We start from the raw sequence: 17,187 nt of genomic DNA on the forward strand, positions 1-17,187 counted from the left end.
GTCTCTGTCACACACACACACACACACACACACACAAACACACACACACACACACACACACACACACACACACGTGGCCCAGTCAGGATATGAACCTAGAGAATCTTTTTTTTCTTTTCCTTCCTTTCTTTCTTTTTTTTTTAGACAGAGTCTCGCTCTGTTGCCTGGGCTAGAGTGCCGTGGCGTCAGCCTAGCTCACAGCAACCTCAAACTCCAGGGCTCAAGCGATCCTTCTGCCTCAGAACCTAGAGAATCTGATCCCTGAGCCCATCCTCTTACCAACTACAATAGGGTGAGATATTTGTGAAAGAGCTATTCTGATTGCAAAGTCCCATCCACACAAAAGGCCCATCCACATGTAAGGAATTCTTATTAGGTGTTGAACAGGTAGGAAACACACCCAAAATCTAAATACTACAAGATGGCAGAAGCAGCGTCACAGGCCTTCTGGTGATTTGCAAGTAAGTCGTAACATCTCTGTGTACAACTAGAATCCATGACTCCCCACCCTGCTTTTCAGAATCTCAATGCTGAGTTTACTGTTTCCTAAACCTCCATGCCAACACATTCCCTTAGCTTGAACTGCCTTCTTCCGCTGTGATTTCCATGCACATGCTAATCGTCCTTCAAGGCTCAGCTCAGACTTTATTTCTCAGTGAAGCCTTTCTGGATCACTTAATACAGCAATCATTCCAGGTTGTGTGTTAGGGTACAAAGTGCACAGGTTTAGCTTTAGCACTTACAAACCGTGTATCTCTGAACAAGTAATTTCATCTCTCTGAATCTCTGTTTCCTCATACGTACAATGGGGTTCCTATGAAAATTAAATAATATACATGAATTACCTGACACATAGTACATGCCCAATGAATGCTAATGTTAATCCTCTTATTTCTTGAAACATGGAACAACTGCAATATAATCAAGACTGAACTTCCTTGTGATTTTCCTTTTTCATAATTTCAACTTTAATACTGCCATAACTTCTCAGGCATTGACACCTTATCTTTCTAACTAAACTCCAAATTCCTTGAGGGCCAGGAATGTACCCTGGCCATTTCTGAATCTCTTTTTCTCACAGAAAAATGATCAGTAAAAATTTGTGGATTGACTGGTGTGATTCAGGCTAGATTCATGGAGGATGTAAGACCTCAAGGCTTAATCTTAAAATAAAGGTAGTAATTAGACATAGTCTAGGGTTTGGCTTGGACAAGGAACCCCAAACTCTTCTCAATACCCCCCACCTCCTCAGACACATTGCATTCATCTGATCAGAAACACCCCGGCCTTTGTAAAAGGTTGAGGTACAATTTGGCCTTAATCTATTCTTCAGAAATTTAAGATGGTTTTTGAAACCAAGCTTTTTATATTTTAAGCGACCTCAGGAAAGCAAAGGGACATTGTGTCCTCAGTTCAAGTCCAAAATCCAAACTATAACTTTTTAAAATAGCTCAATTTGCCAGTCACAGAAATAACTTTTCTAGGTCAATTAACACATTTCAATGTGCCAATTAGCGAAGAGTGAGATTCTCAAGCCTATTTGCATTGGTGACAGCAAAGTTTTCCCAGCAGCACACATGGGTACAAGGTGTGCAGACAGCAAAGTTGCATCCCAAGAACATTGAGATGATGTTTGTGAATGGTAGGTAGAGGCCCCAGTAATGACAAAATCATTACTAACTTCTTCCACTCAGTCTGAAAGTTAAGAACAGTCAAAAGAACCATCCAACAGAAAAAAAAAGAACTGGGCAAAAGGAGAGTGGTGGTAAAAGGGGGGAAAAGGAACATAATAGATCAACATGGATATACAATAATGGACAATTTTGATAATAAGATAATAATATACTCAAGGCTTTGGGCCTTGAAGAAGAAAGGAGCTTGATGAAAATAATCATTAGCACTCTTCTTCTTATACTACTAGTATTAGACAGATGGCTGCAAACATAAATACAGGCCAGGCTAGAGTCTTCAGTCTGGGTCTGGAAAGGTGTCTGATACAGTGCCTTAAGTTTCTTTTCTGTGTCTAGTCTCCCTTGCTGAGAACACTTCACATTCAGAAGAAATTCTCATGGGGGTTAGAGGGCTAAGGATGCACCATGGGCCCCATGCCTCATTGCAGGGCCAGATTACCAGCTTTGCAAGGTGAGAACTGTAACTGAAAACCTAATATGTAACAAGGTTCCATGGGCACTCCACCTAGCTCCCACCTCTTGGCTTTTACTTTCCAGAAGGTGGTTTAGCCTGGATTGAATGATGTTCTTTGCAAAGTCACAGGCATAGATAAGGAACCCAGCATGACCATCATAACAAAGGGCCAGTGGCTATTATAAGGAACTCATAAACTAGATGACACATCTATTCTCTAAGCTATGTACTACTGATAGCCTATACAGGGAAATCTTAACATGGAATCCATAGATGACCTTGCAGAAGAAACGGGGGGAAGCGCAGGAGGTGGCAGTCTGTGTCCCTCCTGGAATTGTCTGCAAAAATGTATGTTTGTGCATTCATCTGGAAAGAGGCTCTACAGTTCTCTTCACTACTCAAAAAAGCCTGTAACTCTTAGATGAAGGGAAGCTAAGAAGCATCCCTAGCATTCTGCCTCACCAGCATACAAAGTTGCTCTGAATTTCAGTCATGAAATTAAAAAAAGAGTTCTGAAGTCTGAGTCAGGAGATGCAGGTTCTAGGGGCACCCACCTTGGCTTCTTAAGTCATTTATCCTCTTAAATTCCCCCTCTGGAAGATAAGATTAGATCAGACGAGCTTTGAGCTTCCTGCTAATCTAATAATCAATAGTTCCATAATGCATTTCCCCTCATTCCTTCTAAGAAACATAAGGGCATATCACTGGAAATTGCCCTTAAGACACTTCATCTGAAGCCAGAAAGAGACGTTCTCTAGAATCCTGGCTGTAGAAAGCACTTACTTGTCATATCGGCCATTGGAATACACGGTCCTTCTTCTAGGGTGTCAGTTTTGAAGACAGGGAACCAGAAGGAACTGCAGCCTGGGCATTCTCTAGCAGATTTGCAAATCCCAGTGCCAGTAAGTCACAGGGCACAGTAGAGCACATGGAAATTCACTGATGACCCCAAATCCTTTAGCTGACTGTGGCTACTACCTCCAACTCCCTTTCACTCTGTCTTTATGTATGTGAGTGTATGTATATCTGTGGTACTGGCACACACACTAATTAGTCCATTTTATTTTTCTTGCTTCCTCATTACTGCTAATGAGGAAAAAAAAAAGGATTAAAAAGATAAAGGGCCAAGAAGGAAGGGCAAAAGAAAAGTCAAAAGCTGGCTTCCTGCTTAATTAGATCATCAGGTTTAAGAGTGAGTTGCCAATTTTCATGTGTCTCGTTTTAAGTCAATCTGAGTTCAACTAAGGGGCTGCAAAGCAAAAAGCCCTGAAGGCCAGAGTAGTTCAGGAGGGATCCCAAACATCTAAAGGAACCCGACCTAAAGCAATTGCAAAGACACATGCAAATGGAAACAGCCAGAGCTTTTCTCAGCATCATTTTAGAAAAAAAGTACAAAGATTCACCTGAGTGACTGCAATCACTAGTTAAGGGACAATCCATCAAAGAAGTATCAGTGTCAGGGAAAATTTCTTGAACATTCTTGGTAAGTTGGTTGGCTATAGCCTGACATTTATTTGGAAAGTATTAGCTATTGATGTAACAGACATAACAGTGTATCTGCCAGGAGAGAAGGGAAGAAGAGAAGAGGAAAGGGAGGAAGGGAGGGAAAGAGAAAGAGGGACAAGGAAGGAAGGGTGGGGGGAGAAACAATGTTTTTGTGTAGGGCAGTGATCCCAACCTTTTGGGCACCAGGGACTGGTTTCATGGAAGACAATTTTTCCATGGACTGGCTCACCCACTGCTCACCTCCTGCTGTTTCCCCCTCCCCTATTCCTAAGTTTCATGGAAGACAATTTTTCCACAGACAGTGGAGAGTGGGAGGATGGCGGAGCTCTGCAGCCTGGTCCCTAACAGGCCGTGGACTGGTACTGGTCTGCCACCCAGGGGTTGGGGACCACAGGTGTAGGGTAGTATATGTGCCATGAGCTGAATTTTGCACCCCCAAAATTCAGATGTTAAAGCCCTAATCCCCAGTACTTCAGAATGTGATTGTACAGTATCTCAAGACAGGGCCTTCAAAGTGGCGATTAAATTTAAAGGAGACCATTAGAGGGGGCTCTAATCCAATCTTAATGGGTGTCTATAAGAGGAGATTTGGCTATACAAAGAGACACTTAGGGATTCGTGTGCACAGAGAGGCGACCACGTGAAGAAGCAGCAAGAGGGTGGCCATCTGCAAGCCAAGGAGAGAGGTCTCAGAGGAAACCAACCCTGCTGGCACCTTGATCTTGGGAATAATAACAGCACCTTTCCTCATAAGTTTATTGTAAGGATTAAATAGATTAATCCATGTAAAGCACTTAGAACAGTACACCTGGCACACAGCAGGCACTCAAGAACTGGCAGCTGATATTGCCGCTACTGTTACTGACAAAGGGGCTCGGGAAACACCAGCAGACCTAGTGATATGTCTATCTTTGCTGTATATACCTATACAACACTGACTGGATGAAAACATCACCACCAGCTTTCTAACTGATCTCCGGTATGTGACTGGGCCCTTCGGGGCCTTTATTTTCATGCTCGTACAATGGGAACCATAACTTCTGTTTATGTTCAATGGCTCTGCAAGAACAAGGCTATTTGGTTTTCACTGGGGGAAAGGTCCCACTAGGAAGAGAGCTGAATGAAGGTGGCCTGTCTGGAGGAACCACATCCACCTCAAGTGACAGCAGGGACTATTTGGCCAGAGTTGTGGACTGGAAGCAGTCAAACTCAGGATCACTAACTCTATTAGCGCAGGGAGAAATCTGATGTCCCTCCCTCTCCTGGGATCTGACAGAGCTGCTGAAAATTGAGAAAGTGGCTCTCTATCTGCCTGACCTCTCAGTCTTCCGAGAAAGCAGGAACAAGGCGAGCAGAGCGATGGGATAAGATAACACTGGATCTACTTCTTTGCCCTCACAGGTTACCTCCACAGGCAGGGAGTAACTTCTGCTCCGACACTGCTCCACATCCTTCGCCAGCAAGGAATAATGCTGTGGTGTGAAATCAGCCCCTTTTTTTCCCCAAGTGTGAGGTTTTCAATTTGTTTGGTATTACAGCCTCTAGCTCTGAAACCAAGACAGAAGTTCTTACGCTACAGTTTACCGGCTGCATTCAAGCAAGTCATATATGATGGGGGATGTAGAAGGGACAGCACCAGCGCCCACACTGGCAGCATGTGCCTGTGGACCCCAGCTCACAGGGGAAGGCTGAACAAAATGTACCCTGCCTACTAAGACACAGAAAGCACCGCCTTCCCTCCCACACCTGGATGTTCCACTCATCAGGGGCTCAAATGGTCTGCCTATGAGGTGCTTTGTGCTCCTTGGAAGAAAAGGTCTAGTCCATATAAGCTACCTTGGGAGTCCTGTTAAAAATGTAGATTCTGATACAGTAGGTCTGGGATGGGGCCTGAAACTCTGCATGTCTAACAAGCAGCACCCATGGGATGCTGGTCCTCGGACCATGCTTAAAGTGACGTTGAGTTATGAGTGCCTAGGACAGATTCTCCAGGAGTGGTCTGGGGAGCCCTGCATCATCATCACTTGGAGGCTTGTTCATTCCCTGCCATTACCCTGCCCAGACCCTCTCAAACAGACCTTCTGGGAATGGGGCCTGCTAAGCCCCTCAGGTGATTTCTATGGACATGAAGTTTCAGAACCATTGCTTGAAATCAGTGGTTCTCAACGCCAGCTCCATGTTAGAATCACCTGGAGAGCTTTTGAAAACACAATGCCCAGGCTTCCTCACAGATCACGAACTCAGAATCTCCAAGGGTGGGGCAGGGCTTCAATGTTGTGTTATTTGTTCGTTTTCACTAGTTTGGTTTTAATTGACAAATAATTATATATGCTTATGGGGCACAATGTGATGTTTTGAAATATATTTACATTGTGGAATGATTAAATCAAGCTAATTAGGTGAGCCTAGAACATAGTGAGAGTTCAAAAATCACTGCTTTAAAATGAATGCCTTCTCTTTTAATTCCTGCTGATTGTATAAGATGCATCTAGCAAAGTATAGCTATCATAAAGGTATACACGAATATTTGTGGGGAGGGAGCAAAGCATAGCTGTGGTTTTAGGATCAAGAGGCTTAGGCTCCAGTCGTAATGCTGCCATTAGAACTTTTGTGACTCCCTGAATGTCAGTTTCTTCCTCTGTAAAACAAGAGGCAATGATACTTGCCCTATGTACCTCACACACTGTTATCTGAAAAGACCTTGTAAACTATAAAATTCTATCTGAAAAGGATTGTCATTTCAAGGTTTAAACTATGATCTGAATGTTTAAGGGAAATTAGTCATGAAAATAGAAAGCAGTAGTAATGATTTTACAGGTGATTTCGTTTTCTGAGGTTTCTAATGTGGTCTGCTACTCCCTCCCTCTCTAAGCTGGTTTATCACTCAGCTCTCCGCTAGAGTGGGATTCTTCCTGCCAGCCACTGAGGGTTGTGTGGCTCAGACTGGCCTGTGGGTTTGGGTGAACAGGAAAGGCATCTAATTCTTGCCCAAGGGGAGTCTTGGTGAAGTGGACAGGCTTTGAGGCTCCCCAGCAGATTATTCTAGGCCATTGTGGCTGAGTCTATATGAGAGTCCCTTAGAATACCTGGAAGCTCCTTTCTTTCCACTAAACCACTCCAGGAGTTTCTGTCAGCTTTTTCATTCTGTCCTAGTTCTGATCTAAACACTTATTGCAGCTCCAGAGTTCCACAAAATACTCCCACCCCCATTGAACTCCACTGCATCTGAACAGGACTGCGTCAGACCTCAACATTAACTACAAAGATATTTTTAAAATTACATGGGCATATGGGTTAAGAATGAGGCCAAGCACCGGATAATAAAAGTGCAAGTAAATACTGTTTTGCACGTTATTGCTATATTCCTAGAAAAGGGTACTTACCAGCCGAGTATTTACCACAGGAAACAGCAATGCCAGAAGAGCCCCATTCAACATGTGCATCTGTAGCCTAGAAGGGGGAGAAGACAGAGTTCAGGTCACACACAGAGTCTGACGCAGAGGTGGAAAACCACATGTGCGGTTACAAGTGGCTCTCTCTGGAAAACAGCACTAGAGTTTGCACACACACAAAATAAATTAGAAGTGGCATATTTTTTATTAACTGAAATGTTCTGAAGAGCACCACCACTGGCTTGGAATCCCCCAAACACTTCCTGAACACACTTTGGTGACAATACCTTATTACAGAATGAGCTCTGTGCTCCCTAAATGTCAAGTTAGCTCTAATCAACAGCTTCAGTTGCCGCAGCTCGGGTGGCATTAGAAAAGAACTGCGGTAGCTAGGCGCTCTGTTATTACAGTAGAAACCTATTTATTATAATGTAGCTGCTTATTTACACATCCATGTCCAATCCTTTTCCCAAAACAGAGAAATGGCTGGAAAAAGGCTAGTACAACCCAGGGAGCCAACTTCAGTGTTTTGTAAATTGTGTTTCCCCATTTTCTTAGAAATGCCTTCAGGAGCTGCTGCGGGAGACAGGGAGCTCAAAAGTGGCAGCCTTGTCTGCTATCTTTGATCTGGTTTACATACTGGACTCTGTGACTTAAAAGCAAAACAAAAAGAACAGAAGAAGAAGAAAACCACTGGAATCCAGCATCAGGTAGTGATACTGTTTCCCAATCCCAGACTTGTTAAAATGTATACATACTAGAAACAATGGACTCAGGAACAAACCCTGCTTGTGAGGACTCTGGGGATGGATTTAAGTAGCTTCCTTCATTATTCAACGCAAATGGTTCTTTACAAAGAATGACAGTCTGTTCCTCTTGAAGAAAAGCTCGTTTGATGGGTCACAGACCCATCAAAGACACCACCGAGTCAATGTACCTCTTAGAACTCAAGATACTAGCTGGGGTTCATTGTCTCCCTCCTCCCCTTGCTCCCTCTCTCTCACACTCACACACACACACACAGCAGCAGCCCTGTGATACCAGGACACCTTCATACCCCCTATGCCCTGACTAGGAAAGCAGTCCATACACTGAAGACCCCCTAGAACTTTAGCTTTTCTCTTGGGACTCAAAGATGTGTGCATAATTCTAAGAGACGTTACAAGGAGAACCCAGAGGCTGCTTTTCATTTCTCCCAGTCTGTTTCTTCCTGCTGTTCTGTCATCAAAGCCTTGATCATGGTGATGATATGCACTTAATATCTTCCAGGCATCCTGAATCAAAGACCGGAGAGGGGAAAAATATATTCCAGGCAAGTATCCAACTGCTTTATATAAACTCTCTTGCTTAATTTTTACAGCAATCTTCTGAGATAGGTACAATAACTTTTCCCATTTTGTTGATGAGGAAACCAGGTTCAAGGAAGTGAGGTAATCTGGTCAACACCACATATAAGATAGTACAGCCAGGATTCAAACCCAGGCTTACCTGACTCCAGACCACAAACTCTTCTATTCCTCTTGCTGCCTTATATCAGAGCCTTCCTTCCTTCCTCCTGCCAAAGTATGACCTCGGGTGAAGAGTCAGGGATGCTCCTTTTTCCTTCCTTTTGGTTTCAGGGTTCTCTATACCTCCTCTTTCATCCCCTGCCCTGGACTTAATATGATTTCAGGGATGACTGAACTGGAGAAGGCTCTTTGGCCATGCCAGGACATCACAGTCCTACAAGTTAATAGGGCTTGGCTCAGTCCATAAAAAGGAGGCGGCACAACAAATGCAATGTCACTCCTCCCTCCTGGGCTGGCCAGGTTACCATGCTTTTTCAGCAGAGTCATTCAAGGGGGTGCCCCCTGCTCTCACAAACAGAGTACTGAAAACTCTGGCTCCAGCCTCAGTGCCTAGAGCAGGAGTCATTAGTAGCCATTCTAGGCCTGGTGAAGTAGAGCCTGGCTTAACCCTGCCCGAGCCCTCCTATGTAACAGCTACAACATAAAGGCTCACCCTGGGAAAGGAAAAAATCACATTAATATTCCAGGTAAAGCTGCATTCCACTGCCAGGCTTTGCCATGGACCTCAAAGGAATGTTTGTATTTGCATAAGGCCAATTAGACATTTTAGCACCAAAAGTCAAATCTTGAGGATGATGGAATTGATTCTAAGTGCCCATGGAAGGCCAAAGATAAAGAAGGTAAAACTAACAAAGATTCAAAACAACTAATAATTTCCTAGATAAAGACAAGCCTTGTTCTGGGTTCTCAAAATTCAGTTACGCAAGCTACATATGTGCCAAAGGGTGAATTATCTTTAATATATAAAGAAGTCTTGCATATTAATAATTTTAAAAATTTCTAGCATGTATTGAGCATTTCTATGTATAAATCACTGGGCTAAGAATTCAAATACATCATCTCATTCAATCCTCTCACAGTTTTTAATATAATTATCATCATCTTTTTCATTTCATAGCTGAGAAAACCAAAGTTCCAAATGATTAAGTGACTTTCCTAAGATCTCACAGATAATAAGTGGCAGAGGCTGAAGTCACACAGAGGTCTCACCAAGTTTCAGGTCTGCGGTTTTGCCACTATACACTGCTTCAAATCCATAGCATGAATGTTGGACACGGCGGGGGGGGGGGGGGGGGGGGGGGGTGCGGGGAGCGGGTAATGGCTGCAGGCCAGGCAGGGAAAAAGTTCTGGGATGCCTATGGGGCAGGGAAAGTCATGCCTAGAGGCAATGAAACCCCTTCTGTGTTTTGTGGCAAAACCACACTGATCACACAACTACACTGCCCTCTACAGACACAAAGCACGACCCTATAGGTAAATGACTGACCAAATCAGAGGCAGAGCTTTTTGTTTTTATTTTATACTTGCCTCCAGCCTGCCACCAAGATTTCTATTGGGTATAAGAAATGGATATTGAGCACTAGAAAGCCCTATGAGAGCTCCCCCATCTGTACAATGGGAACCATAATAGTACCCAACTCACAGGATTGTTATAAGGAAATAATATGTATAAAATGCTTAGAAAAGTACATGGTATATAGTAAGACTCATATAAATGTCTGTTAAATAAATGGTGAAGAACTCACCTAGAGCCCAGAGATGGATGGATGAAAGGGAGGGAGGGAGGGAGGGAGGGGAGGGAGGGAAGGGAGGGAAGGAATGGAGGGAGGGAGGGAGGGAAGAAGGTAGGGGAAAAAAGGAACAAAAAAAAAAAAAGAAAAGAAAAGAGAAGAAAATCATGTGGGAGAGCCAAACTGTTTAAAAAATTCAAAGCATGAGAAAGAGTGCAGAGAAAGCAAAAGGACAGACTGAAGGCCAGAACCAAAAAGTAGAGCTTGGAGACATACTTCTGTTCAGTTAGTCATACTTACAAACCTCCTTCTTGCTAGCTCAAAGTCTTGGCCATTGTATTGTATATACACCTGACCTTTAAACAACACAGGGGTTAGGGTTGCCGACCCCCAGCACAGACGAAAATCCATGTATAACTTTTACTTTCCCCAAACCTTAACCACTAATAGCCTACTGTTGACCAGAATTCTGAGAACAAAAACAATCAATTAATACATATATTGTATGTTATATGCACTACATACTGTATCCTTATAATAAAGCTAGCTAGAGAAGAGAAAATGTTAAGAAAATCATAAGGAAGAGAAAAATACAGTACTGTATTTATCAATACTGTGAGTTTATGCCATCTGTGTGAATGGTCTGTCTGAAATAGCAGGCAACCACAGCTGCAGACCTCAATCTATGGGACATATTAAGCAATTCAACTTTTTCTGGTAATGTCATGACTTTGCTTCTTGACAGTACTTCCAGCATCACTAGTGGCACTTCGTATGGGTCTCATGGTATTGCTCAAGGTTTTTGGTATTGCACTAACCACGAAGAAAAATACGCAAAAACCACTAGAGATCACTTTTTATTGCAATACACAATTTACTGAAGAGACAGCTACTCACGTGGAGATAATAAGTGTCATCTGGCATTTTAAGCAGACACTCGCAACACTTGAGGCTCACCGTAATAGCAATAGGAGTACATACTGGCTACAAAGTTATTACAGCAGTACAGTATGTACTACAGTTAATTTCCTGCAGTTATAATTCAATACTGCATCTTTACGTTTATTTACATTTCTTTCGACTGCGAATGGCTCCCCATATGGTCTGTGTTTGTGTGGGTTTTAATAAACTTTTTATAATAGATTCATGTATATTTTATGGTAGTAAATGATAAAATATACTAGTATTTTATGCATTTATGACATACCTAACTTATTCTTATTTTTTTTCAATATTTTTAGGCCACGTGGTTCATCAGTTTTTTCAAATTATCAAAAATCTCGGCCGGGCGCGGTGGCTCACGCCTGTAATCCTAGCACTCTGGGAGGCCGAGGCGGGTGGATCGCTCAAGGTCAGGAGTTCGAGACCAGCCTGAGCAAGAGCGAGACCCCGTCTCTACTAAAAATAGAAAGAAATTATATGGACAACTAAAAATCTATATAGAAAAAATTAGCCGGGCATAGTGGCGCATGCCTGTAGTCCCAGCTACTCGGGAGGCTGAGGCAGTAGGATCGCTTAAGCCGAGGAGTCTGAGGTTGCTGTGAGCTAAGCTGACGCCACGACACTCACTCTAGCCTGGGCAACAAAGTGAGACTCTGTCTCAACAAAAAAAAAAAAAAAAAAAAAAAATCTCCAAACATTTTCCAATATATTGGAAAAAATCCACTTAAGTGAACCTGTGCAGTTCAAACCCATGTTGTTCAAAGGTCAACTGTACATTTTATTTTCTGTATATCGTGATGTTTTGACATCTTAAAAAACCTTTCTGGCTATGGAGAGCCTGCCCCTCTTGGGACTAGCCAATCCTTAGAGACAGCAAGGGTTCAACCAGGAACATGACTTTGATATGCAAGCTAACCAATCCAGAGCCAGATCTCCTCTTTTTGTCCCTTCCATCCCATGAGACTATATTCCTCTTCCTTAATCACCCAGGGGCCAGGAACCAGGCAACTAGGGAGCACCCCTACAGAGACTGCTGAAATCGGTCAAACTAGCCAATCCTTAATTGTTCACCCTGCCCTGCCTTACTCTTCCTGTGTAAAGGCAGTGGCCTGAACCTTCCCCTTGGTCCTGCCTCATGACCACCCTGGTGTCTTTCTGAATTGGCCCTGACTAGCATACTGGGCCTCCTGTCTCTAGGACCTGCGAGTATAACAAACAGTTTTTTTCCTGAGCCTTTCCTCTGTCTCCTCTTGTGGCCACACCTGACTGACCAGCATATAAAAGAATACAAAACAGCCATTACTACTGTCACAAATATTTCCCGTAAGCCCTTTTTTTTTTTTTTTTTTTTTTTGGGCATAGGATACTATGCTAAGTTAGCTTAGTTGGTAAGAACCTGGGGCAATATAGTAAGAGTCATGGGTTTAATTCTCTTCCAGGTGAGTTAATTTCATTAAATATAGTTCCACAAACATTAATCAATATATTACTGCGTGCCTAACATTGTTGCAGGTGCTTTAGGAAAGAGAAGATCAGTACAAGTAAGACATAGTATCTGCCCTCAAGAAGCTAACAATCTTAATGGGAAGGCAAGAAATGAAATAACTAGAGGAAATGGAGTATAACAGTTAGGAGTTTGGAATCAAACCATATTTAAGTCTCATCTCTACCACTTACTGGCCAAGTGATTGGACAAATCACTTAAAATATGTGTGTCAGTTTCCTCAATTGTTAATGGAGCTAATAACAGTACCTACTAAAAATGTTTTTGGGAGAATTTAATAAGACCATGTAAAGTGATCAACATAGTGCCTAGGATATAATAAGCAATCAATATATGGTAGCCATTATTATCTTAAATAAATCAATATAAATATCACATTATTCATAACAAACCTTCAGAAAATGACTTATATTTCAATTTAGTACTTGATTATAACCAAGAACCAAAAGATAATGGAAGAGATGACAAGTTCTGTGGGTGGCTAGAAAGGCAAATTCATAGAGAGAGGAATTCTCATAGAAAATTATAAAACATTTTGAACTAGACAAAAATACAACATATCAAAATGTATGAGATACTTATGAAATTCTTATAGACAAAAAGAATGGTTTCAAATCAGTAATCTAAGCTCCTACCTTAAGAATCCAGAAAAAGAAGAGCAAAATGAACCCAAAGAAAGCAGAAGAAATGAAATAATAAAGAGCAGAAATCAATGAAATTGATAACACATAAAATAACAGAGAAAAATCAATAAAACCAAAAGCTTTTCTTTGAAAAAAACCTAATACAACTGATAAACCTCTAGGCAGAATGACATGGATAAAAAGAGAGAAGACAAAAGTTACCAGTATCAGTAGAGACATCACTACAGACCCCCATAGTTAAAAAGAAAATAAAGGAATACTCCAAGCAACCCTATGCACATAAATTTGACAACTTAGATGAAATGAACAAATTCCTCAAAAACCACAAACTACCAAAACTCACACACGATGAAATAACCTGAATAGTATATTAAATAAATCAAATTCATAGTTAAAATCATCAGAATAAGAAATATCCAGACGCAGATGGTTTCAGTGACCAATTCTACCAAATATTTATACAATCTTGTCCAGAAGAGAGAAGAGAAGGAAACACTTCTCAAGTCACTTAGAGTTGAAGAGGAGAAAGAATAGATATGTCAATCAATGAAACAGAATAGTCTATCACTACATTATTATTCAGATATCAAAACCCAGGAAGGAGAAGGAAGGGGGAAGAAGGGGGAGGAGAGGGGAGGAGGAAGAGAAGAGAGAAAGTGAGGGTGAGGAAAGGGGAGGAGTAAGGAAGGAAAGAAAGAAGGAAGAAAACTAAGACCAATATCCTTCATAAACACAGACACAAAAATCTCAATAAAATGTTAGCAAATCTAAAGCAGCAATATAAAAAGAATAATACTCCATGACCAAGTAGGGTTTGTCCTGGTAATACGAGGTTAGTTCAATATTTGAAATTCAATTAATACAATCTACCAAATTAGCAGAGTAAAGACTAAAAAGTACATGATCATATCCATTGATACAGAAAAAGCATTTGTCAAAATTCAACTTCTACTCATGATAAAAACTGTCAACAAATTAGGAATAGTAGGGAACTTCCTCAACCTGATAAAGGACACCTAAAATATACTATTACCTAACGTGATACTTAATGGTGAAAGACTGAATGTCCCCCACCAACATCAGGAACAAGCCAAGCATGCCCACTCTCACCATAATTATGATACTGGCAGCCTAGGCAGTACAATTAGGCAACAACATAAAAACAGAGATTGAAAGGGAAAAAATAAAACTGTCCTTATTTTCAAAAGACATGATCTGCGTGAAAAATCCCAAAGAATCTACAAAAAAGCTCCTAGTACTAATACACAGGTTTAACAAGGCCTCAGAATACAAGGTCAACACGTGAAAATCAATCACATTTCTACATAATAGCAGTGTGTACTGAAAACCAAATTTTTTAAATATCATTTATAATATCTCAAAAATTGAAATACTTAGGTATAAATCTAATCAAATATGTACAGAATCTATATGCTGAGAACTGCAAAATGCTGATAAAAGAAATCAAAGAAGACTTAATTAAATGGAAACATATGCCATGTTCCAGGGTTGAAAAGCTCAACATATGAAAGATGTCAATTCTCACCAAAATGATCTATAGATTCAAAGCAATTCTGATCAAAATCCCAGCAGGATCTTTTACAGAGATAAACTGACTCTAAAATGTATATGAAGGGCAAAGAAACAGGAATAGCTAAAATAATTTTGAAAAGGAAGCAGATAGGTAAAGGAATCACACTACCTGATTTTAAGGCTTACTTCAAAGTTACAGCAATAAAAACAATGCAGTACTAGCCGAGAGCAGACACATCAATCAATGAAATGGAATAGTCCAGAATTAGACCCACACTATGGTCATTTGATTTTTGACAATTGTGAAAATGGTGTTGGAGCAATTGCATATTCCTGTGTAAAACAATACACTTAACCTAAACCTCATACCTTATTATTAAAGCTAAGTCATAAATCTAAATAGAAAATGTAAAACTATAAAACTTTTAAAAGAAAATACAGGAGAAAACTTGTGACCTGCAGTTAGGCAAACAGTTCTAAGACATGACACCAAAAACACAATACATGAATTTAAAAAAATGATACACTGAATATAATCAAATTAAAAATTTTTCATCTGTGAAAGATATTTTTAATACAATGAAAAGACAAGCTATAGAGTGGTATAGAATGGGAGAACATGTTTGCAAATCACATACCCAAAAAAGAACTTTCATCAAAAATACATTAAAAAATCCTTAAATTCAACAATAAGAAAATGAACAACCCAATTTAAAAATAGGCTAAAAAACTTGAACAGACACTTCACTAAAAGAAGATATTTCATGTTATTGAATTTGTTGGTATTTTCATAGCAAATAACCATGAAAAGATGTTCCATACCATTAGGGAAATGTAAATTAAAACCACAATCAGATGCCAATCCTCACCTATTGGAGTTGCAACAGCGGGCTGGGTGCAAGAGCTCACGCCTGTAATTCTTGCACTCCAGGAGGCTGAGGCAGGTCAATCACTTGAAGTCAGGAGTTCAAGACCAGCCTGAGCAAGAGGAAGACCCTGTCTCTACTAAAAATAGAAAAAAATTAGCTGGGCATGGTGGCATGCACCTGTAGTCCCAGCTACTCGGGAGGCTGAGCCCAGGAGTTTGAGGTTGCTGTGAGCTAGGCTGACACCACGGCACTCTAGCCTGGGTGACAGGGTGAGATTTTGTCTCAAAAATAATAATAATAAAAATAAATAATGCAATAGCTGGAGAGGATGTGGAGAAACTGGAACTCTCAGGCACTGTCGGTAGAAATGTAAAATGTAATAGCACCACTTTGGGAAATAGTTGGGAGGTGTCTTATAAAGTTTTTTTTTTAAGTTTAAATATTTAAAAGCACTCGTGCTATGATCCAATAATTCTGCTCCTGGATATTTACCCTACTAAGATGAAAACTCATATTTACGTGGAAACCTGTACATAAACATTCATAGCAATTCTATTCATAATAGCCAAAATCTGGAATCAGTCCAGATGCCCTTCTATGGGCAAATGGATAAACAAACTGTGGTACACACATACCATGGAAAACCACTCAGCAATAAAAAGGAATGAATGATTGATACATGCAACAACTTGGATGAATCTCAAAGGCATTATGCTGAGTGAACAAAACCACTTTCAAAAGCTTCTGTAAGCTTCCATTTATTTAACATTCTCCAATGACAAAACTGTCGTGAAGGCGAACTGGTCAGTGGTCACCAGGGTTTAGAAATGTGTCACTCTAAAGGGATAGTATGAGGACTTTTTAAAGTGATGGAACTGTTCTATATCCTGATTGTGGTGGCAGTTATAGTAATCTATACATGTGTTAAAACTCACAGAACTTTACACTCAAAAAACTCAATTTTATTATATGACAAATAAAATTCAAATATACATGTATATATTTGAATATATATATGAAGCAAAGCACTGAACTCTCCCAGCCTCAGCTTTCACACCTACAAAGTAAGTGATCTAAGATGCTAAACCTTTTAAACAGTGCTTTCTCACTCTAAATTTTTTTACATTAAAATTTTCAAACATAGAGAGAAGTATAAGAAATAATATAATGAGCACCTCTGTGTCTCCCATCTAGCTTTAATAAATTTGAAAATTATTGATTCAGTTGAAGCCCTCTGTGTACCCTTCCTGAATACTATGCATCTCCTCTACCCCCTACCAGAGAAACCTCTATTCTGAAGTAGTGGGTTTCCTTCTTGTCCATGTTTAGATACATTTATTACATTTGCACGTATCTACAAACCATATACAGTGTTGTTTCATAATATCATACTATATAATCTATGTATCCTTTTGCAAATTACATTTTTCACCCGACATGACTTCTAATTATCCATGTCGATATATGTAGCTCTACTTCATCCGACTTTTACTGCTGTATATTACTCAATTGTATGAACATACCACAAGTTATTTATCCATTGTCATATTGGTGGGCATCTGGATCTACTCTT

General features: G+C 40.5%; 1 protein-coding gene across 6 annotated transcripts in view; it reads right to left on the reverse strand.

Moving 5' to 3' along the window:
- Positions 1-17,187, reverse strand: part of TMEM164 (transmembrane protein 164) — a 161,978-nt gene that overhangs the window by 70,517 nt on the left and 74,274 nt on the right. For 5 of the 6 annotated variants that reach the window (XM_069463101.1, XM_069463103.1, XM_069463105.1 and 2 more), the window contains one exon: positions 7,035-7,101. The exons of the other annotated variant lie outside the window; for it this stretch is intronic. In XM_069463101.1, coding sequence (XP_069319202.1) covers positions 7,035-7,101 — 67 coding nt within the window. The remainder of the gene's footprint in view (positions 1-7,034; positions 7,102-17,187) is intronic. 6 annotated transcript variants of the gene reach the window in all.

Source organism: Eulemur rufifrons, chromosome 30 (genome assembly GCF_041146395.1).
Source record: "Eulemur rufifrons isolate Redbay chromosome 30, OSU_ERuf_1, whole genome shotgun sequence".
In the NCBI taxonomy this organism is placed as follows: domain Eukaryota; kingdom Metazoa; phylum Chordata; class Mammalia; order Primates; family Lemuridae; genus Eulemur; species Eulemur rufifrons.